Here is a 24,061-nt window from a genome sequence, read left to right as displayed (position 1 = left end):
TAATATCATCTGACTTAGCACTAGAGATTGCAGTTTGGATGTCTTCATAAACTGTTCCAACTCTTCATCTTTGTGGTCTTGGGTTGGTGCATATGCTTGGATAATATACAAATTGGATGGTTGTGTAGTTATTTTGGTTGTTATGATTCTGTCATTTAGGGGCCAATATCCATGTAGAGATTTTGCAATTCTATTACTTAGAACAAGCACTACTGCGTTAAGTACTGCCAGAGTAGATTATAGTGTGATTTTTTCTTTTTATTATTCCTGTATCTGTCCACCTCACTTCACTGATACCTACAATATCAGCCTTCATCACTTATAATTCCTGGAGTAGGTTGTCTAATTTGCCCACCTCATAGATTGTTCTGATGTTCCATGTTACTATTTTCAAGAGATTGCTCCTAGTTTTCAGACAAGGGACATCTGAGAATATCCTCCCTGGAGGGTTTGGGATATTATCTTCATACACTACCTTAGTAGTTCTTGTCTTACAATTCCTGGTTTCAAGCTCTTCTTCCCTGTAGTTATAAGAGCTGATGGTTGTAGGGATCTCAACCACATCTCTAACTTCATATTGTGACATGGTATATTTCATGGTTGACAATGGATAAATACATAGTGAGGCTCCAATCTCTTCCATGGAGGCTGGACACAAGTCCCTTAGATGTCAGGAGTGTGCCCTCGATGTACTGCACATCTTGCTGTCATGCCATCGATCAGTCAAAGTCAATGTTGATTCTTCTACCATCTTGGCCATTCCAGATTTCATGCACATAAAGGTTGATATTACCTGTTTAGCATTCTATATTGCTGATACCCTCACTTAGTTTAGCCCGCCAGCCAAGGCAGTTTACCGGGGTGTGGCCGCTGGTGTATATTACCAACTTCTTGGAGCTATAAGTGAGAGTTGAGTGTATGCGAGGACCAGAGCCCAACATCCTAACCCTGAGATCAGCGGCTGACATCGATACTAAGGTGCTACCTCTCCATATACTCCATAAAACTGAATGTGAGAATTACAGAAGTATTTCCCTACTGACGTTCCTGGAACTGGAGAATATGCAGAAAATTACCATTCCTTGACATCCTTCTCAAAGTGTCTCAAAAAAGTTGATGATTAGTGTGTCATGTTCTTGTCATCTATCCTAAATTCTATATTTGATGAGCTTTTTCAGTACCTTTACCATTGCATCTGAAATACTGATTGGTCTATAATTTGCTATCTCAGTCTTCAAACCTCTTTTATGCAATTGGGCTATTTTCTATCCTTTCAGACTAGAAAGTTAAATAGCCTAGTCACAACCAGTGCCAGTTCTTCTGCATGGTCTCATAACTCACAAGCCAATATCTCATCTAATCTCATTTCTGTATTTTCATTGAAATTCTGCATTATCTTATGCACTTCCAATTTGTCATTCTCTATTTCCACGTCAGTTCTTTTCATATCTTCACTTGAGTAACACCCCCTTTCCAAGTAGTCACTCAGTAACTCACTGCTTCCATCACTCGTTATTAAAGCAATCCTTCTATAGTCATTCTTCCTTTTACTTGCCACAGCTGAAGGAACTCTTTGGGATTTTATTTGGCCTGCTTGTTTATTCTCTTTCTTTTTAGATAGTTGCTTAACCATTTCTATACGTAATATAGCTTATTTTGATCTAATTAGTATTTACATTTTGTTCCAGTAGAGCATTTAGAAGTTACTTTGTTAAAAGTAAACTGCAAAGAGTTGTATTCGTTATACTTTTTCTGTTATTTATTATATGCAGGTGAAGTTTTTTAACCCTACTTGTTTACTTGGCTGATTTTCTTCAAGGATACATACAATCCTTTTTGAATAACAACTGAACCATGTGTATTGACTGATTTTATATGTGATCTACAATTTTTTTTTCATCTAAAAAAAGGATTATCATTGATTTTTGCTGTTTATTTAACTGGCATGGACTCATTTGTAATAATGTTATAAAGTAGGTAAGCATTCTTCCAAGCCTAATTTGGTTAACATTAATCTCATCTTCACTAGGTTTTTCATCTTGAATGGCATTCTTGATTTTGTTACTACTGGTTCCCAGAAAGTTCTGAATTATCTTGTAACTGGCATATGCCACTAAGAAGTTGGTTGGAGTAGGAATATAGTATCTTATAGAAATAACTTGGCTATTTTTCTTGTTGCTTCTGCTGTTTGAAAGTCCTTCCTGTTCATTTTTTTAGTTTGCTGATCCATCTCTTTGCTAGTTTTAAATGTTTTTTTTTTTTTTAAAGCCAGTGTTATATTCCAAGTCATCCTTTATTAATACACTGTTAGCATATGCATATCTTTTCCAATCTCCCTTTTTATAACTCATTTAGTTGCATATTTGATGCTATTTCTTGGTGAGTCGTTACTATTGATTGAACAGTAATTATCTTTTTTTAGAAGTGTTTCAGTATTTTGCTGAGAACCTTGTCTTTTTCATTGAATATTTTTTAATGATTGGTTTACATGTGGCTTTAATTGATGTTTCCATTTGGCTGCAGAGTATGCAGGTATATATTCTTAAATGCCTCGTTGAGATTAGTATTCAATAATATGTTACTCTAGGGTTGTGGTTGTATTTGTCCTTAAACCATTTATTTATGTTTTCGTTAATGCAGATTGGAATAGCTCTTCAAGTTTATATGATCTGTAGTTAAATTAAACTTGTTTATTAACTATCTCCTGAATAGCTTTTGTATTCCTGACTATTATGTAATCTATTTTAGCTGTTGAGTTGTTTGGAGAATACCATATCCATACTATTTTAGGTTTCCTCTGATTGAGGGGATTTATCATTGCTTGGGGTTTGTGAAGTCAGCTCCTATTTGGCCTGAATCTTGTGTTTACCTTTACTGATTTTTCTTTGCCTCTTCTCAGTTGTTTTTTCAGAAATATTGCCTGGACATTCATTACAAAAATTCCATGTAATTCATTCTCACATGCAGTTTTTATTCAATTTTTATAGCTTAGAAATATAGGACTCTATTTGAATTGTCTGGTATTCGTTCTTCTGAATTAATCGGCAGTAGAAAAATTTTATAACCATATATTTAAAGCATTTCAAGTTGAATATCACTCCAACCGTATTTCCACATTTTTGGTTTCTGACATCTTTTTTCTACTTCTAGTTTATATTCCTTCTGGATATTTTTTACCACTGCTCTTTGGCTGGCTACTGCCACTCTGTTGATGTTACTGGTAATTTTTTAAAGTAGTTACTCAGTGAAGTATTTAAAGTGCCATTAATGAATATAATGCTAATTAGTAAATACATAAACCACTATGCATGATTTTTTAATTCTAAAAATTATGTGGTATGTTCACCATGAATATAATTAGACCTCTGTTAAGTTTTATGTTAAATCACACAATTTTCTTAATGTGACATAAGTTAATAAAAGAGAACTTTTATTTTGCTTTCTCTTTACTTCTCCAAACAAATAGGATATTTTGCTGTAGAGACTACATGTGAACTATTTGCAGGATTACTTTAAAATAGTTTTGGTTTAATTATATTTCTTATTTAAAAATAAAATTGCAAGATGATATAAATATGATAATGTATTGTTGCATATTTTTACAGAGGGTGCCAATGGATTGTGTCACAAGTTAACCATGCCATGTCCTAAACCAAAACCACATATGTGGGATCTTTCACCTGAAACACGTGATGAATGGGAAATACCTCGTCCTTCCTTGCATTTCATTTGTAAATTGGGGAGTGGAAATTTTGGCGAAGTTTGGCGAGGTAATCAGTTTACTGTAGCTACATTTTTTAAATATTTCTCTCTCTCTCCCTCTGTGTTAAACGAAGTTTATTTATTTATTTATTTTTTTTTTTTTTCTGTATTACCTCTGCTACTTTTCTAATTTATTATCTCAGGAATAATGACTTAACAATTATTGTTTCTTTGACAAAATAATTGTCTTGCACTGTTTGCAAATGGTTTGCATAAAATTCATTAAAAGGCTATTCAGCAGCAACACAATTAACTGAAATTTGAAATTTTGAAGTAATTATATCAAAAAGACTGACCATATATAATTACACTGGAAATATTCTTTATCAACAACTGCTCCAACAGAAACCCTCATGTCAGGCAGATCTGAACTCTCCATTGTTTTCTTTCCTCCCATATTCTTTTGCCTGTAGTTTTTCATTCTGAAGTGCATAATTTTGCACTTTGACATATTGAATTGGCAACCATTATTCTTTGTTCAAACTGCCAGTTTAGGTCATCCTGAAGGACCTCTACATCACCTTTATTAACTGTTCCTCTCCCTAGTATAGCTTTATCAACAAGTGAATATTCCCCCTGAAATGATTAATGTTCACTTGGTACATTAATGATATTGTAGCATTAATTACAATGTTGCAGTATCATTAATGTATAAATTAAACAGTAGCAGCCCAAGTTTAGTACTCTGTAGGAAACCACTGGTCAGCCATCAGCCACTCTCTCTTATTCATGTCGCCAGCTTCATTTCGATCTCCATTTGCTCCAATTTATATAATAGATATTCCATGTGGTGGTATCTTATCATATTCTTTCTCAAAGTTCAGCAGTGTCACTATGTAGTTATTTCCATTTTCACTTTAATTTATTCACTTTCTAAAATAAAGTGATAGACAACTGAGTCTATCACTTTATTTTAGAAAGTGAATAAATTATTAAAACAAGACAAAGTCTTCTCTTAGTAATTTATGCTAGCCATGCTATAACCCCCCCCCCCCCCACACACACACATTCCTATCCATCCATTCTTTAATTTTGTACTTAACCAACTTTTCCAATATCTTAATCACATAGTGATTGGACTATAATTTTTTACTTGGAAGCCACTTTCATGTGATGGGGAACCATCTTTCCATTTCTTTATTAGTGTATCAGCACTCAGTTTTCAATCTAATAAACAGTCTAGTTAGAATCACTGCTATTTCTGTTATACTTTCCTGCACTACCTGGGCTGGTATTACATACAGACCTATGACTGTATTTATTGTGATTACTTAATATCCTAAGCACCTGCAGTTCATCTTCCTCCATTCTTATATTAATTCCTGTTACATTAGCCATTGCATTAACTCCAACTCTGCAAACAGTTACTTATCAGTCACTTGCAAAGTGATTTCTCAGCATTTCAGCATATTGTCTGCTTCTTTTACCTCTCTTACATCACTAGATCCATTACTCTTCAACCCTATGCACCTTTCACCACATGTTGTTTTAGATAATTATCTCTCAGTAGCTGTGTAATTTCCAATTCCTTTTCTCCATGTGCCTCTTTCTCTGCCAATCTGTCACATAGTTGACATTCTTCATAATGATTACTTGCTGTTATGTTTATATATATTTTTTCTATTTTATTAAATGAATTTTTTTACTTGCAAAAGAAAAAAATTGTTTCCCTTTTATGGCGAGTGGTAAAGTAAGCAGATTTCTTTCCAGTTGATAATGTAATTTTTTGTTACTGAGCAAATAGCAGAATAAGAATATAATTTCTCTTCTAATTTCCAAAAAAGACTCACTCAAATAAATAAAATATACTTCAATAAAAGTAAATAACATATACTTCAATAAAAGTAAATAACATATAAAATTAATTTAAATAATTTGCACTGAAACAGAGATCTACCACCTAAAAATTTTACTTCATAGTGTGATGTTTTCGGAATTAGAACAGAAAATTAAGTAGATATCATACTGTTCATTCAGGATAAATGCATTATACAACTATATAAAAAAATAGGTAAAATGTGTATGTTAATTTTTAATAAAAATGTTATAGCAAATATCTTAACAACTGATGTAGTGAAAAATGTAAATTTCATTAAGTTATTAAGCTTATTTGCATACTAAGTTAACATAGAGAAGTGCTAGATATTGCAAATTTCTAAATGTGCCACTGTACCACCACAAAAAAAGCATAAGTAAAATAAAATAAAAAGCATAAAAGTATTAGTGTTCAGAATGCAATCCTTCTTTATTATTATTTTTTTTTCATTCCTTTTCTTCTCCAAATAATAAACATTAGTTTTTAATAGTTTTCATTTTTGTATATAAATGTCAGTATCGCTTACAAAGAAATACAAATAAAATAATTCCTCTGTCTGTATAACTTACATTGAAACAATAATTAGGAAACTGTGATATGGTGATATTTATCATAATGATACTAACAGTTTTTTTTTTCTGAAATATATTTATAAAAAAATATACATTGGACTCTTAGTAAGAATTCATCAAAGAAATTTTGTAATGCAGTATTAACACTTGCCCTGGATACATTAAGCTAATTTGCTAATGCATGTTATTCCAATCTAATTTGCTCCTGTTAGTTCTTATTTCAGATGAGATAGCTTAAAAGGCACTCCTTCTCTCAAACCTTACCTTCTTGCAGAAGCTCTATTCTTTCTGGTTGTAATGCTTCTGCTGTCATTAGCAGTATCCCTCTCCTGATTCCTGTTCTTGCTCTCCTCCCTGAAATATACATTCCTCCTTCCATTATATCCCTGTGACAATATCTTCAACCTCTCAACCAAGTACTAATATCTATAACGTTTTGCCAGTTAAAAATAACTAATTCCAAAAGCCATGTTCCTGATACTCCTGACATATACATGCATTACAGTATCTCTTGGGACAGAGATACTTTTGAATCTTAATGAGTACTACAGTTCAGATATGAATGTTCCAGGTCTCAAATCTGAAAATGGAAAGATCATGGTGTAATGATCTTTCTTGTTTTCACAGATGCTCACATCCTCCCTAATTCCCTAATAGTTTTAGTTTCCCTGATTTGCCACATCCATTGTCTCACTCAACAAAACTTTTAAATCATTTGTTCTGACCAAAATTAACAACTCTTTTACTTTCCTTTTTTTAAAATGTGATGGCATCACTAATATCTTTATCTTTGTCCAGGAAAGCATGATTAAGTATGCATTCATCAAGCATACCCCTAATAATGGAATCACTATGCAGTTGTGTATCCTTATGCTGCCTTGTTTGCTCATTACTACTTCTTAATTTTCCCTCTCACCTCTCCTTTCTTTCTTTCTTTTCTCTGCCTTTTATCACTTGCCAGGTACTTCTCCAAATGCTCTAGATCATGCTTTGAAAGACAGTCCTATAAATGACTACGTCAGCATGCTGTTTCACTCATTATTGATCTCATTGTTTTCCTTGTCTTTCTTCTGATGCACACTTTGTTTCAGTTTCATATTTCTGTATGCTTTTCTTCATTCTCTATATCACTTGCATTTTCACACACATCTTTTTTTTCCTCCAAACATTAATCACACTACTATCTCCTCTTGGCACACATTTCTGACATTTACTCACATAACACTTCTGACATGCTCTTTTCCCATTTTCACTATACCTTGTACTATAATAATAATACAAGAAAAAGTCAGTAAATAGGTTAACAAGTGGTTAAAAAAAAAACAAGTGAGATACAAACCTTGGAAAAACATTTATTTCTGTACATAATTTCACTCAACATTTATATACTTGTTTTGTCCCATCGCATTATTAGTCCTTCAAAACCGGCAACATAAAATTCTTTTGTCTGTTGTCTCAGCCAACTCTGCACCTTATTTTCAACCTCCTGATTATCAGCAAAATGTTTGATACCAAGGTATGGTTTCAGCAGACCAAGCAGGTGAAAGTTGTTGGAACTGTAAGGGGGATGTTGAAGGAGTTCCCAAATTTTTGAATTCTCTCCATATTTCCTGTAGCTGTATGAAGTCATACCTTGCCATGCTAGAGTAATACTCCTCTTGTTAGGCCATTTTCAATTGTGTCCTGAAGTTTCAATAAAGTTTTATGGTACGAAGCAGCATTCACATTTTCACTATACTTCTGAATTATCTCCACAATCCTGTTTAACATGTTTTCTCCTTCATCTGCATAGTAGAGATGTTGCAAGGCCAGACTCATTTTGTGCCAAGGGCTCAGTTTTGTGGGCATCCACTATGTGCACACTTTCCGAAAATTTAAACTATTATGTTGTAGGCAGACCATGAGAGCAATGTATTGCACTCACTTTGCTATCTATCCACTCATTAATAGATCATTTGTTCCACTAATCTCAGATCACCTGTTCCCCCCTCACCCATCTGACAGTGGCTTTGGACTCAGTCTCAACAGGATGACCAGATTGGTATTCATCATGAAGTGTTGAGCATTTTTGCAGAAATTTCTGGACCAAGTTATGAATGGCTGCACATGACAAACACTTCTCACCATAAACAGGATACATCTCTTTATGAATATTCTTTGCAAGAGGTCCTGCCCACAAAAACTACACAACAACATATTTTTTGACAGTTGTACACTCTTTGAGCAGTCATCATTTTAGACTACTGAAAACAGTTACAAAACGTGTATGCGAATATACTGCATGTATTGACATTATCCTAGACTGCGCTGTCTACTTAGTGGTGCATACTGAAAACCATTCACTTCCAATTTATTTGTTCTACTTTTGTTTATAACTTTCTGACTTTTTCTTCATATATAAAAATAAGTTTAAAAACAAGCCAAATAGGCACTACTCACCGAATTAAAATATAATCAAATAAATCTAATAAAAATTACAAATTGTCGTCAATCATCATCATTAGTTTCCTGATATATACCATAAACGTGTTCAGGCTATTATGACAGCATTACATGATTACCTTTACATTATTATTAATCTCCTATCAACAATTATCCTCCAAATTAGTATATTTTTGCCAGCACTCCAATATTGTGATATCTAAGATTTCATTCTTCTAAGGCACTTATGACTGAATCAATCCACCTAGACTTTTTGGTCTTCCTTTAGGTTTTTTTCCTGCCATCTTAACATCGATGCCTGTTTTGCTAATCTTTCCTCTACTATTCTATTTAAGTGACCATGCTACCTTAGATCAGCTCTGCTCACACATTCTATTACAACATGTCTGACGAACACATTCTTATGTGTTCGTCAGACATAGATTTCACAGTATAATATGAACACAGAAAATAACTATTTATTAACTTAAAAGCTAATATACCAATATTATTATTTGACACCTCCAGGGAGTCCAAAGACTCATCGAGGGAGAGTGTGCCAACAGCATCGAATGATTGGTCTCCCTTCCAACTACTAACCGCGCTCAAACTTACTTAACTGAGCCATTAGTAGCAGAGGCTCTACCAATCGACCAACCTTTGCCGGCTATTTCGCTGGTATTATATCCAGCATCTTCAGAGCACACAACACAAAGTTTGTTACAAATGCAAGACAACCACAATCCGGTTTAACAGTGGGACTAGTATAAGTAATTGCAGCGTGCAACACAAGACTAAAGTCCTAATATGGCACCATCTAGGTTAAAAAAAGTTCAAAGTTTTGAAATAGTAGTCCAAATGGGTCTTAGAAAGTTCGAAAAAATAAAATAAAAGTAATAAATATTAATTTGGTCTTAGGATGACTGTCTCCCAAATCTTTGGTAGATTTATACAGCCATACTTGTTAAGGTTTGGAGTATGTTTTAAGGCGATTCCAGGAACAACCTCTCTGACTTGTAGAAGCTTCTGCGCATTACTTTTGTTTGTTTTCAATTGATTCCCATCTACCAAAGATTTGGGAGACAGTCATCCTAAGACCAAATTAATATTTTTTACTTTTATTTTATTTTATTTTTTTCAAACTTTCTAAGACTATCATTTGGACTACTATTTCAAAACTTTGAATTTTTTAATATTTTTTTTTAAACTAGATGGCGCCATATTAGGACTTTGGTCTTGTGTTGCACGCTGCAATTACTTATACTAGCCCCACTGTTACACCGGATTGTGGTTGTCTTGCATTTGTAAAAAACTTTGTGTTGTGTGCTCTGAAGATGCTGGATATAATACCAGCGAAATATTAGCTTTTAAGTTAATAAATAGTTATTTTTCTTATCCATCTGTGTTCATATCATACCATGAAATCTATTACAACATTCTTGAATGCCATCAGTTCAGGTCCCAAATTTTTCTGAGAAATCTCGTATCTGTTGTTATGTCCCTATTTTATCTTACAATTTTGTTTGTCTTACAAATTGCCTTCGTCCATATTCTTCTAACTTCTACTTTCAAGAGATCACCAAAATTCCTACTAACGTCTGAGTTATTGTTCCCCGTAGTATCCCTAGTATTTGTATTTTAACTGCGCCCTTTGGGATATTTAGTTTAAGATATTTTATACATAAACAGAGAAAAGGAACTCAAATATCTGAAAGTGTAACTATTGCAGTCGTGACACTATTTCTTGTTACTCAACATTAATTCCTTAAACTTCCCGTTTCTTAACATTAATTCCCCGCGTGATTAGGCTCGAATGTTTCTAAGCGGTGCATTGGATTAGCGATATCAGACATTAAACAAAAGGTTTATTATTTCTCTAAACATGGTACATATCAAAATACTCAACTAAATTTCTTACACACTAAAATTAGCTTAATACAAGTAGATGGGCTATGATTCGACAAAAGTTACTACGATCATGCCACCACAAAATTTCATACAAAACATGAATTCACATAACATGGACAAATCAGATTACCACACACTATTAGATTATTCAACTTCAAGTACACTAACAAAATCATTAACTACTCTAGCACATACCTATGACAATTCCGATTCTCTACACATCACACTAGGCATTCAAATTCCTCAGGCTACTTGATTACTCAATTCACACTAATCAAACTCAATATTAACAAAACCATTTACTTCATTAACACACAACTATGTCATTAACTTTCCTTTCACAATATAGTAGGCACTCAAGATTCTTAGGACAATTAATTATTCACAAATTATCAACACTAGCTAGCTTGCTTTTAACACACTCTATCAAATTCTAAAGTCCTATTATAATTTCTCCCTAATCACTTTAACAGTTCCGTATTATGACAATGGTATCAATCACAAACAACTTCTAGTTAACATAAGACAAAATTCACAATACCTTTCTTTAGCTTCACTTACGGGCCTGTACCTTCTACTGAACGAACTTGCTTGCATAACTTCTTGCAATTCAGGGCTATATAAAGATCTGCGCCGTCGGCTGTACTATCCGAAACGAGGACATCGATATTTTCACAGCTTCCTATGACTTTATGGCATATTTCGCTTTCTACATAGGAATACGGGAATGGCTTTCCCGCTCACCTTCGATTCCTTGTTGTGGCATGAGGATATAAGACATATCTCTCCACTCAGGAACACCGTGAAATCCACTAGAAAACCAAACTCTAACCACCGCGACTATCCAAACATTTCTTCTCCTCTGGCAAAAAGCAAAAAGGCCTCAAGCCTCCTTGACTATCTAAACGTCTTCTCCTAAACCCAAAAGAGCCTACTCTTCGAACAGCAAAAGCCACGAGGGGGGGGGGGTTACCAACCCTTTTATAGCTGCTCCCCTAACGGCGCCCTTTCTTACTTCTTTTTCCCACCTCCTACTTGTTTTCCGTCTGTGTACCAATTGGGTAGCATTTGGCCGCCATACGTCATTTTGATCGGCAACTCGTAACAAAGTTTCTATCCGGGTATAGGCCCTAAGCGATATTCCGTTATTTCTCTTGTTAGCCTCTATCTTAACCCCCTTTTAAACCTTTTCTCAGAATTCTACTTAATGCTTAATCTGTAGCCTCTTACATAGCGTATTTCATGACTCATTCTTTTATACTTATGTACTTAACTCTTTCATTCTTAATCGCATTACTATATTAATTCTTAGTTAGCTACTTATTTAATACAAATTCCTTGTTTAGGCATAATACATCTTAATACATTCTTTTCTTTTGTTATCTTAACTAAACAATAGACCTTTACATTTTACTCAATTTATACTGGATGCAAGAATATTTAATTAATTAAATTATCCTTTTTATGCAGGGGTTTTTATTTATGTTATTTAATTTTCATGTTACACCATGATAACTGAGAATACTATATTCTCAGGATATCAGGTGTAACACTGTGGTCTCTAATCTTTGATCAAATACTTTATTTCTAACTCAACTGTGATTGATTCATAACTTATGACTGATTTGAACACTATCCTCTATACTGCTAGTTTAGTGTTTTGGCTAATTTTTCTCATACCATATAAATTTATTCAACTGGCTATCCACTATACTAGCTTTGCTTATTCTGTTTGTCTATTTTCAGATTTAAATTGCCATCTTCACTAAAACTGCCTAAATAGCTGCTTGTTAGTCTCTCCATTCTGAATGCAGCTAAAGTTTTCTATGTTCCTGCCTATTTTCGTAGTTTTAGTTTTCTATTTATTTCTGATTTTATTTTCATGCCAAATTTGTTATAGTTGTTATTCGACTTAGTTAGCGAATCCTGGAGACTTGCATTACATGTGTTTAGGAGCACATCATCATCTGTATAAAGCAAAGAGCTAAAGTTTGACATCTATAATTCTATCCATGTAATAATATGCATCCTTCTCTTACACTTGATTTTACATTAGACCATCCTCCTGTATTACTTTTCAGTTTTAATTGCTGACTTAAAACTTAAATATAGATTATGTATAGCCCTGTGTAATATTCCATTTACCCTATATAACTGTAGTGTTTTGAAAAGCTTTTTCTTAGACCTTGTCATATGCCTTTTCCAGTTCTACAAAATTTAAGTACAGATCTTTGTCATAAAGTGACAGAGATCTGTACTTAGTCATAGATCTTTGTCATAAAGTGAAAATCTGATCCTGACTACCTATATTTAGCCTGAATACAGCTTGTTCTTCTCTGAGTTTTTCTTCCACAATTTTTCTCAGCATCTTTTCAAGATACTTGCATAAATCTTACCTTGAACACTTAGTATAGAAATTCCTCTGTAATTCTCATATTCAGCTTTATTCTCTTTTTTTTTTATAGATGGGAACTATGAGAACTCTACTCCAGTCATCTGGAATTTGACTTTTTGACCAGACACTGAATTATGCAGTGTAGCCACTGCAAAACTTTTATACGTCCATACTTAAAGCATTTCTGGTCAAATATCCTGTACTTCAGCTGACTTCCCACATTTCAATTTTTTAACTGAAGTGTTTTTCTATCTCAAGTATTGGTATGATCTCTTTGTATTCCTCTTGAAACTTTTCTACTACAGTTTTGTCACTGCTGAGACAACCAGTGACAAAATGAAAAAGTACTCTAACAGTCTTTCCAAGTAATTGCTACAGACATCTAGGATATCTTTATCTTCAGTTTTCATGTTACCTTTATCATCTTTGATTCCTTTTAGAGTACTTTTTTCTTTCATTTCTAAGTGTTTTCAATAGCCTCCATTTTGCCACATTTCTGATTTACTTTCTGTATTTTTACCAGTCTTCCCATGACTTTTGTTTAGTTATTTTCACACATACCTTAGCTCTTTTATGTTTTTTTTTTTTTTTTCCTGTAATTCTTTTAGGACGTCTCTTGATTTATTGCTAGGAACTTTCAGTATGCTTTCTTCTTTTCTAAGGCTGCTGCTTCTTGTGTCCACCATGGCATTCCTATTTTTCTTCCATTGCAGACAACTTCACCACATACCTTCCTAGCTGAATCAGTCAATGTTTTATTCAGAGTTTTCTACCGAGACTCCGTTTAGTTCTTGTTTTTGAATTATTTCATTCTTTCTTAAATAACGTTTGTATAGTTAAGACTACAGTTTTACCTGTAAAAGCTACTCATCTTTAATTATTTAAAATTTTTTTTTTACATATTGTTCTTCATTTTAGTGTGCTATTCAGTTTTATCCTACTTAAAACTAAGTGATGGTCACTTCCAATTTCAAATCTTCTCTACATTCTGATTTCCTGAACCAGCATAAAGATATCACTATCAATAATAACATAGTCAATGTGGCTTTACTTATTTCTTATGTCTTCTCTCCATGTGAAGTTGTGCACATATCCATACTCAGCATATGGACTAGCCAATACTAACACCATGACTAGTCCATATGCTGAGTAGAAATCTAGCGGATACTCACTATTATTATTATCCTTGCCCTTTTCACCAAACTTTCCATGAAGAAGTTAATCTTCATGTTTGGTGTTGAATCTTATCACTATTCCTTCATTTCCTGGATCATTATTTCCCCAGTATAACATCTTATACTTATTATTTAGTAAGATCACACCTGTTTTTGTCTTCTTTGTTTCAGGCATGCCAATTATGTCCATGTAGTATTTTTCAAGTTCTTCTGCAAGCTTGATTTCCTTTTCATTAATACTTTTTATATTGATGGTTGCTATCTTCAGTTCTTTTGATGTTGAGTTTGTTATTCTTTTATAAGTTGAGCTTGAGCCTGTTCCAGTAGCTCATTATATACTGCTCACCCTTGATTCCTTGATAAAAACAGTGAGGGTCTTGCTTAACTGGACGATGCCCCAGCTAGCATGAAATCTCATCATGTTGCACCATCATATTATTCATGATTTAAGCTTATAGAGAGTACAGTTTGGTTGGCTAAGTACCAAATTGCCAGCCCATCCTTGTTCGTTCAGTATCTAGTGAATACCCCCTAACAGGGTGCACCATGTGAAGATAATGATTGAACATTATGTCAGAAGTCCCAGTTGGTTCTTCACATTCTTTAAAGGCACTGTGGAGGTTTCCTCCCAATTTGGCTTTGACCTTTAAGCGATCCCCAGGATCACCAATTAAAAACTAAATTATAACTAATCAAGTAAAATATGGTAAAGAAATATTCTTATGCCTTAGAAATGTCTTAAATTTCTGATGTGTTTTTTTTTTTTTGTGTGTGTGTGTGTGTGTGTGTAATAATTTATAGTCTGTTTTAGATAAGAGTTTAGAAGTTAAGAGCGAATAGGTCGTAGAGACGGTCAAGTCTTTTTTTTTATCTGCATCTTCTCTTTAAAAAAAAAAAGCTATTCGTATTTTAGGACTTCTCTAAAGTGCTAAAATATAAATAGCTTTATTAACTTTCATGGCTTGCATATGTAACAAAAATTATATAGAGTTTATTCAAAACTCCAATATATCATCCAACATTGTCAGGGAGATAGACTGTTAAATACATTCACATTCAAAAGATGAATCAAAATAATTAGTCATAAATTATGCATATACTAGCTTATGTTTTGGCTGAAGTATATGATATTACACTATTAGAGTTAAAGGAACAGTTGTAAGTTGCATAGATAAAAATAAATAAATAAATAAAATAAAAATTATTTAAAATAATTATTAATTAAAAAAAATCTTATGAACAATTAATGGTGATCATTTTCCAAAACTTAGATATTGGATACAGTCTGATCAGTTCAGGTTCAGACGATTTCTTAGCATTCACAAGTTTCAAGGAAATGATGATTGAGTTTCGATATTCTTCAATTCTAATCAAGATAGAATGGCCAGTCTATCCAAAATAGGAAAGATGACATTAGCAAGATACATAATAGACACCTGATAAATTTTGTATAATTTTTGTGACATGTGTAAGCTGCAAAAGTTTCTGATGCACATGTTCCATTAAAGCTATCAATTACAAACCTCTATGGCAAGGAATATTGGAAATCTGTAAGAAGATATGGTAAGCTACATTTGAAGAAAGCAAATCTGCATAATAGACATGTTCATTAAACATCGCACTGCTGATATTATTCCTAATATTGTTAAAAAAAACCATCCAGTTCTTGTTCTGCATGGAAGATTTATTAAAAAGCAAGCAAGATGTTGTTAATAAATCAAATAAGTGAAATGAAGAAACATTTTTATTTAAATAATGCGAAACTTCTGGAACTTGAAAATACTCTAAAAGACATTCTTAATCAAGACCATTTTGAGTTAATTTCTTGTATTTTGCTATCCTTGGCCAGACAAACACATTTCATCCATAAACATAGATTAATTCATAAGTTTGAAATAACAGAAGGGAAATAACAGAAGGAAAAACTGCCACAGTATTCAACCAATAACTGAGTCCAACCTCCACAGCTGGGTTATAAATTTAGCCAATAGACCATTAACAAATGATTAACTAAATGTTTTGTCTAAAGGTACTGATTTTGCCTTTTCTCCTTGGCATATACCTTACTTACAAATCATGGTAAATGTAGAAAAATGTATCAAAGAATTATGTACAGATGAAGCTAATAAATTACGTTTTGTGATTGCTCAAATTTTATACAAAACAAAACCATCTTCTTTAAATATACCATTTTCAGAAGTAGAAGCTCTTCACTCCAGTAGCCAGAGCACCATATTGTCTCATGAAGGCTGATAAAGGTAATGCCACTCTTGTCATGAGCACCACCAAGTATAATCGTAAAAATAATATCTTATTAAGAGATAGATGAACCTACAGTGTTATCAGCAGGGATCCAACAAAAAGTCAAATCAATAAATTATTAGACAATGTACAATCATTAGATGCCACTATTGTTGAGAAGTTATGAATTCATCATATCCATCCACCTTGTCTCTATGGTCTTCCTAAAATGCATCAAGATGACAATTACACTCAGTAGTAGACTGTATTGGCTCTCCAACTTACTCCTTTGCAAAACATCTCTCATCATCATCTTTGGAATTGGCCATACCAGCTCTTATATTAAAACCAGTCTTCACTTCAAAGAGAAAATAAAAGATTTACATTTCATTAATAATGAGATTATAGTTTCTTTTGATGTAGTCTCTTTATTCATCAACATACCATTACACAAGACTCTTCAGTTTATGCAATCTGATTTCCCAAAAGACATTGTCAACCTGTTTAAATTTACCATCAACACAAGATATTTTTACATTGCATAATAAGTTGTTCAAACAAATAGAACGAACAGCAATGGGCAGTCCTGATTCACCAACCTTATCTGATTATTTTATGGAGCATCTAGAAAAAGAACTCTTTGCAGTATTATTCCTTCAGTCTCATATGGTTACATTTTGTTGATGATATATTTGCAGTCTGGTCCCAGACTGAGTCAGAATTACTTCAGTTCCTAAAGAAAATAAACTTTGTACTCCCATATCAAGTTTGTTATTGAATGTGAATCCAATAACCAACTATCCTTTTTGGATACTGTAATAGTTCCTACAGGTCATGTTGAATTTTCAGTTTATCGGAGGCCAGCCTTTACAGATAGATACATTCATTCATCAAATTATCCATTATTCATCACAAAACAAAAAAGGGTATTATCAAGAGCTTATACACAGAGCTCATATGATCTGTTTTTTGATCCCCTTTTGTTTGATGAACTGATTAAAATTAAAAGCAAAAATTAAATGTAATGGATACAATAAAACTACCATTCAAAAAATTATTGATAATTATCATCCTTCTACCAGACTACAATCCAATGTGAAAAGAATTTCAATACCCTATCTTGAAGGAATTTTGAAACAAATAGCAAGGATTCTTCATAAATTCGTTCTATATGCTCTTTTCAAACAGGCTCAGAAACTGTCTTCCTTCCTACCATCCACAAAGGATAGCTAACCACCTCTTTCATTACCAGGTGTCTATCAAGTACCCTACTCATGTCATCTTTCCTATTTTGGACAGACTGGCTCTTCTGCCTTGATTAGAATTGAAGAACATGAAGACTATGTTACATTTTTGGAACCAGACAAAACTTCTTCATTCCATCAAGTTCAAATTCAATCATGTTTTCCTTGAAATATGTGAAAAAGAAATCACTTGAATCTGAACCAATCAGACTGTATGCTGTCATCCAAGGTTTGGGAAGTGACCACTAGTAATTGTTCATACTGGTTTTTTTGGTTTGTTTGTTTCTTTCCTTGTTGTTGTTGTTGTTTTAAATTAATAATTATTTAAAATATACAGGAAACCTCACTTCACGCAAATTCGATATGCACAATAATCAATTAGCACAATTGAGTGAAATGATACTATTTCAAGCTTTAAGCGAGTGATTAACCAGTTAATGCAATTTTTTTACGGTATGTGAAATTTTTTGTCACCAATCTGCAGCAAGCAGAAAAGCTGAAAGTCATTAAGAGACATGAAAGTGGTGCTAGAAATACAATGATTGTGTGAGACCTGGGATACAGCGACTCTACAATTTGGATTATATTAAATAAGAGCAAAGAATACAAAGAAAAAGGAAAAGTTGCTACTGCTTCTTTAAGCATGCAGGTCACCTGAAATAGAAGCCATTTAATAATCAAAATGGAGTCTTCTGTCACTCTGGATTGAGGATTATAACCAAAAAAGAATACCTCTTAGTGCAAGGAATATTCAGGCAAAAGCTCTCAATATTTTTACCTCATTGAAAGAAACCAAATTTCAAGAAGAATGTGAAAGCTTTACTGTGAGTTTAGGATGGTTTGACCATTTTAAAATTCAAGCTGGACTGCATAATGTAAGAATAACTGAGGAATCTGTTAGTGCTAATAAAGATTCTATGGCCAAGTTTCCTGAAAATTGCAAAGGATACTTGAGGAGGGCGATTATGATAATCGGCAAATATTCAACTTCGACGAAACTGATCTCTTTTGGAAGCATATGCCAACAAAAACTTCCCTAGCTAAAACTGAAGCATCTCAACCAGGATACAAAGTATCTAAAGATCGTCTTACGCTCTTATTAGGAGGCAATGCAGAAGGCGATTTTAAACTCAAGCCTATGTTGGTTTATCATGCGTGAAACCCAAGATCTAATATTTTGAAGAAATCATCACAATTGGAAAAAAAACTTGGATTTAATGAACTGGATAATGAAGATGTGAGAAACTTGCTCGATTCCCATTCAGAACAGTTAAGTGAGAATGATCTCCTTCAAGTAAAAGAGCAGCATGCATATGAAGAAGAAGGAGATAAGGAGCACGAACAATGAGAGAATGTTACGACTAAGAAGCTAACTGAAAAAGAACTTGAGCTAGTTTTCCATCACATTGAGCATGCTAAGGAAATTTTGTTTGATGCTGATCCTAATATGGAACTAAGCTTTGAAGTCCACTGAAATCTTGATGAAACGATCACTAGATATTGCAAATTACATGACAAGATGAAAAAGTAGAGCATGATTCAGTCATCTTTACTTAGTCCAAATGTTTAGACATTAAATAAAAATTTAAGCATTTGATTTTTATTAACTTTGATGATTTTATCATTTAATATAGCTTATACTGTAATTTTTTTCCACATTTATGCTGCCTGATGGATGAATTATAATTATTCCTATTGTTTATTTTATTTGCTAAAACGATTTTGCTTAGAGTGTATTAATTGATGGATTAATTAATCATGTTAAGCGAAGTTTTCCTGTATATATATTTAATCTATAGAATTTACAACAATTGTTTCTTTTTCTGCAACTGAGACACGAGCTAGTGTATTTATGATTTATGACTCATTATTTTGACTCATCTTTGGGATGTAGCCAATGGCCTATCTCCCTGCCAATGTCCATGTAATGTTGGGTGAAATATATTGAGGTTGGTGGATAAGAGAAAGAAGAGATAAGATAGAGACCTTCAAGTTAGTTAAGGGATTCTATCAGATTAATACGGAAGGAATTATAAAAAAAGTTGATGTTAAGATGGAAAGAACGAGAGGCCATCCTTGGAAGTTGTATAAAGATGTGGTGAAGGGTGTGGGGAGTAGATTTTTTATGTGGTGAGTTGATAGTGAAGAATGCATTGCTGGAGTGCATTGTGAATGCAGGTATTGAATAGTGTAAATAACTTTAAAGTTCATGATGATAGACATGTTGCTGGTTGAGTGGGCCTCCCACGATGAGTGATGAGTCTGACTCTAAAATAATAATTATAATAATGTAGTTTATGAATAAATTCTATGCAATTGTTACATTGTAAGCCATGAAAATGACTTTAATATGGCTAGTGTACATGTTCCATTAACATTATTAATGAATTATTTTTCTTTTTTACTTGCTATTACTTGCTTAAATAGTGCCAAACTTTTGTAGACGTAGCACATAAAATACTAAAACTGGATTTGAGAAGTTTACAGAAAAAATAGTCACTTCAAAATACACTACTTTTATGCCACACACTATGAACAGTAGTCTCATAAACTTGTACACTGTTTCAGAAACATCAAAGGAATTATGATTTCCTAAAGATAATGCTTTCAAGAAGTGTACTGGTGTCATAAAATTTACTCTTCTTACGACATGGTTGTATAGGCCAAACTGGTAAGCTCTATAAAATTTTTGGAGGGTTGAACACCATAATAGTGTGTAGCTCACAATGGAAGAGATAAGTCAGCTCTCACTATTTAAGCCTCTGATGAAATCCATGAAATAGATTGGTCCTCAATTTCATTGTTTTATCTTGAAAGTAATTTCCATTTTGTCATTTAAAGAAGTCTAGCAAAAACCTTTTACTTCATACAATCTGAATAGAAAACAAAGTATCATTCTGCTTGACATTTGGTAATCATGTATCTGTCCCTGCAGTACATCAGATTTATTACACTAACAACCACCAGTAAGTTATGGGAAACAGTGAACTGTGATGTGTATAGTTCTCAGTGCTGAAATGTCACTTGTTTCAGAAAAGATGTAGCTTAAAATTAATGCAATGGAACACTTATGTTAGAATTTTAATTGCAAAAAAGTTTTCCCAAGGGGAAACTACATCAATTTTTGATTTCATACTGAAGATCTTTGGAAATTTTGTGCGCTTAAAATTTGAATACCTGCTAGATTTCTGCTCAGGACATAGACTAGTTATTACTAACACCATGTTCCAACTTAAAAATGTATATGAAAGAAATAAGAAAAGTTTCATTGACTATTATTGTTGACAGTGATGTTTTCCCACTGGTTCATGACACAAAAGTATACAGAAAATTTGAAATAGGAAGTGATCATCATTTAGTGTTGAGCAGGATAAAATTGAACTTTATATTGAAAAGAAGGGTGTGTAAGAAAGTTTTAAAATGAAACAAAGTTGAACAGCTATCAGATGAACTGTAGGCTCGAATAATACACAAACATTATTAAAAAAAAAAAACTGAAAGAGTTAGAAAACAAGAACCAAACCTTGGAGATACAGTGGCAAACTCTAAAGAAAATTTTGATTGATTCAGCCCAAGAGACACGTGGTGAGGTAATCTACAGGGATAGAAAATCAGAACTCCATGGTGCACTCAGGAAGTTAAAGTGGCACTCAAGGGAAAAAAGAAAGCATATCAAAAGTTCCTGGCAAGTAAGTCAGCCTGTGCTCTTAGGGAATACAGAAAAAAAAAAAAAAAATGCAAGAAAACAAAGCATTGTGTAAAATTAGCTAAACAAAAGTCATGGAAGGGTCATAGTAAGTACATAGAAAATAAATATCAGGAAGGTTGTAAAATATTCTGGAAGATATTAAAAAAACTCAGAAATGGAGGAAAAAGTCCTGTAAAAGCAATGAGAGATAATAAAGGGAACATGTAAACTAAATGGCCAACACCTGATATCCTAAATAAATAATAAAATATAAACCAATTGGAAAGAGAAGGCCAGGTTAGACCTCAAAAGAGGATATTAAATGGATAATGAGACTGGAACAGATCAATATGGTCTATATCCAGTGTTATGATGATGAAAACTGAAGATAAAGATATTCTTGAAGTATGGAGTAGTTACTTTGAAAGATTGAGAAATGAAACAAACAGTGACAGCATTTAGAAAACACTCAACAGGAATGCCATCTGGAATATACAGGGTGTTCGGGATAAATTTGACAGTTTCGTAAGGAAAAAGAAAATCTTCTTTGTATCTATTAAATTTAATGAATTGACAAAAAAACATTACAGGCAGAGTTAATTACAATACTATCAACAAGATTTACTCAAAATAACCACCATTAGCATCGATCACAGCTTCAATTCTGCTTCGGAACCTCGAACAAGCTGATGCTACAGTCTCCCTGGGAAGGGCCGCAAAAACTGTTTTAATTTTATCCATTAACTGGGCTTTTGTATTACTGGAAGTGCGATTGCTGTCTTTTTCAACTGCGCCCCATACAAAATAATCCATGGGGTTAAGGTCTGGGGAGTTTGGAGGCCAAACATTTGGACTGGTGAAGTCGTAGAAATTTTCAGACAACCATTTTTGACTTTTTCCAGAGGTGTGGCAAGGGGCCGAATCCTGCTGCCATACATACGGCCTACCATTGGCTACCCTTGTTATCCAGGGCTTGACTACAGTTAGCAACTCCACGAACAAAGCCCGAATTCCAATGCCAGGGTTCTTCAACACCTGTTCCTGCAGATTTGTGAGGAATTCTGCTGTACGAACGCAATCAGATCGTCTGCTAGGGATCTTTCTTCTTGCTACATCCTCGTAGTCACCATTGCAAGTCCCTAGTTCATGCCTGATTGTTTTTACTGTATTCAGGGAGCATTGGGCAGCAGTCGTAATATCCTTATTTTGATGGCGGGCACGAATCATCATGATACAAGTTATTCTCTTCCATGATTCAGGTGGGTTCCAGCTATCCATCCTTTCTGACATCTTGTATATGAATGAAGAAGGGTCCAAACTTTTAAATGAAGAGAAGTGTGTGTTAATACATGTAACTTACGGAAAAATATAATTAATTATAAATATGTCAAATTTATCCCGAACACCCTGTATATATCTGTACTTGAAGTAGAAAAAGCTATCACAAACCTGAAATGTGGAAAGGCAGCTGGAGTAGATCATATTCATCCAGAAATGTTAAAATATGGAGGTAAAATTTTTTTACTGTGGCTACACTGAATAATTCACAAGGTATAGTCAGAGAGTCGAATTCCAGGTAATTGGAGTAAAGTGCTTACAGTACCCATCTGTAAAAAAGGGAATAAAGCAAAATGTGAGAGTTACAGAGACATTTCTCTACTGAGCATCCCTGGTAAGATTTCTGCAAGTATTCTTGAAAAACAGCTAAGAAAGCTTTTTAGGATTTAGGCCAAACTGAAGTTGTCAAGGTCAGATTTTCACTTCAAGACAAATAGTTGAGAAACCATGGGAATATAAATAGGATCTGTATTTAAGTTTCATAGATCTAGAAAAGACATATGACAAGGTGCCAAGAGGAAAACTATTAAAAACACTCCATTTATATGGTGTAAATTGAACATTATATCAAGCAGTACATATTCTGTATTGGAGTTGTAAATCAGCAATTAGAATTGAAAGAGGGACAGGAAGATGGTTTGATGTGAAGTCAGTTGTGCAACAAGGGTGTACATTATCTCCACTGTTATTCATCATCTGTATGAATCACATTATGAAGGAAAGTGGTATTGAACCTGATATCAAAATTGGAGTTGATATCAGCTCTTTACTTGATGCAAATGATGTTTTACTCCTAAATAAATCCAGGACAAGTCTACAGGATTCCCTGAACAAATTGAATAACTTCTAATAAATTTGGTATAAAAATCAACATTAAAAAGACAAAGACAATGAAAATAGGCAGAAATATTGAAAACATCAACTGCATTCTGAATGGATAATCTATAGAACAAGTAAAATATTTTAACTATTCAGGCACAATTTTTTAGCAAAGATGGCAAATGAGACTTAGAAATATACAAGAGAATTAGCAAAGCTGGTATGGTAGGAAGTCAACTGAATAAATTTATATAGAATAAAAGAAATTAATCAAAACACTCAACTAGTTGTATACAAGTGTGTTCAAGCTAATTTTAACTTATGGTTCTGAGGGCTGGATTAGAAATAAAACTCGTTCAAAAACTGGAGACTGCAAATACGAGAGGCCTTTGAAAGATTAGGAGACGGTACAGATGGCATCAATGGCAATATCATATTAAAAATGAGGATATTGATACTAGAGGCCTTTGAAAGATTAGGGGACTGAACAGATGATGCCATTAGCTAAATTGAATAATTGCTGTAATAAATTTGGTATAAAAATCAGCATTAAAAAGACAAAAACAATGAAAATAGGCAGAAATATTGAAAATATCAACTTCATTCTGAATGGATAACCTATAGAACAGGCAAAATATTTTAGCTGTTTAGGCACAATTTTTAATGAAGATGGCAAATGAAA

General features: G+C 33.4%; 1 protein-coding gene across 1 annotated transcript in view; it reads left to right on the top strand.

The window, feature by feature from the left end:
• LOC150095215 (tyrosine-protein kinase Fyn-like) overlaps positions 1 to 24,061 on the top strand; it is a 269,513-nt gene that overhangs the window by 156,641 nt on the left and 88,811 nt on the right. Inside the window, exon 9 of the mRNA XM_090410832.1 lies at positions 3,606 to 3,770. Within this exon, the coding sequence (XP_090266958.1) occupies positions 3,606 to 3,770 (165 nt within the window). The remainder of the gene's footprint in view (positions 1 to 3,605; positions 3,771 to 24,061) is intronic.

This window comes from Typopeltis vanoorti, chromosome 20 (genome assembly GCF_054136105.1).
Source record: "Typopeltis vanoorti isolate ZY-2024b chromosome 20, IOZ_Tvanoo_1.0, whole genome shotgun sequence".
NCBI lineage: Eukaryota > Metazoa > Arthropoda > Arachnida > Uropygi > Thelyphonidae > Typopeltis > Typopeltis vanoorti.
This window is presented reverse-complemented; position numbering and strand designations above follow the sequence as displayed.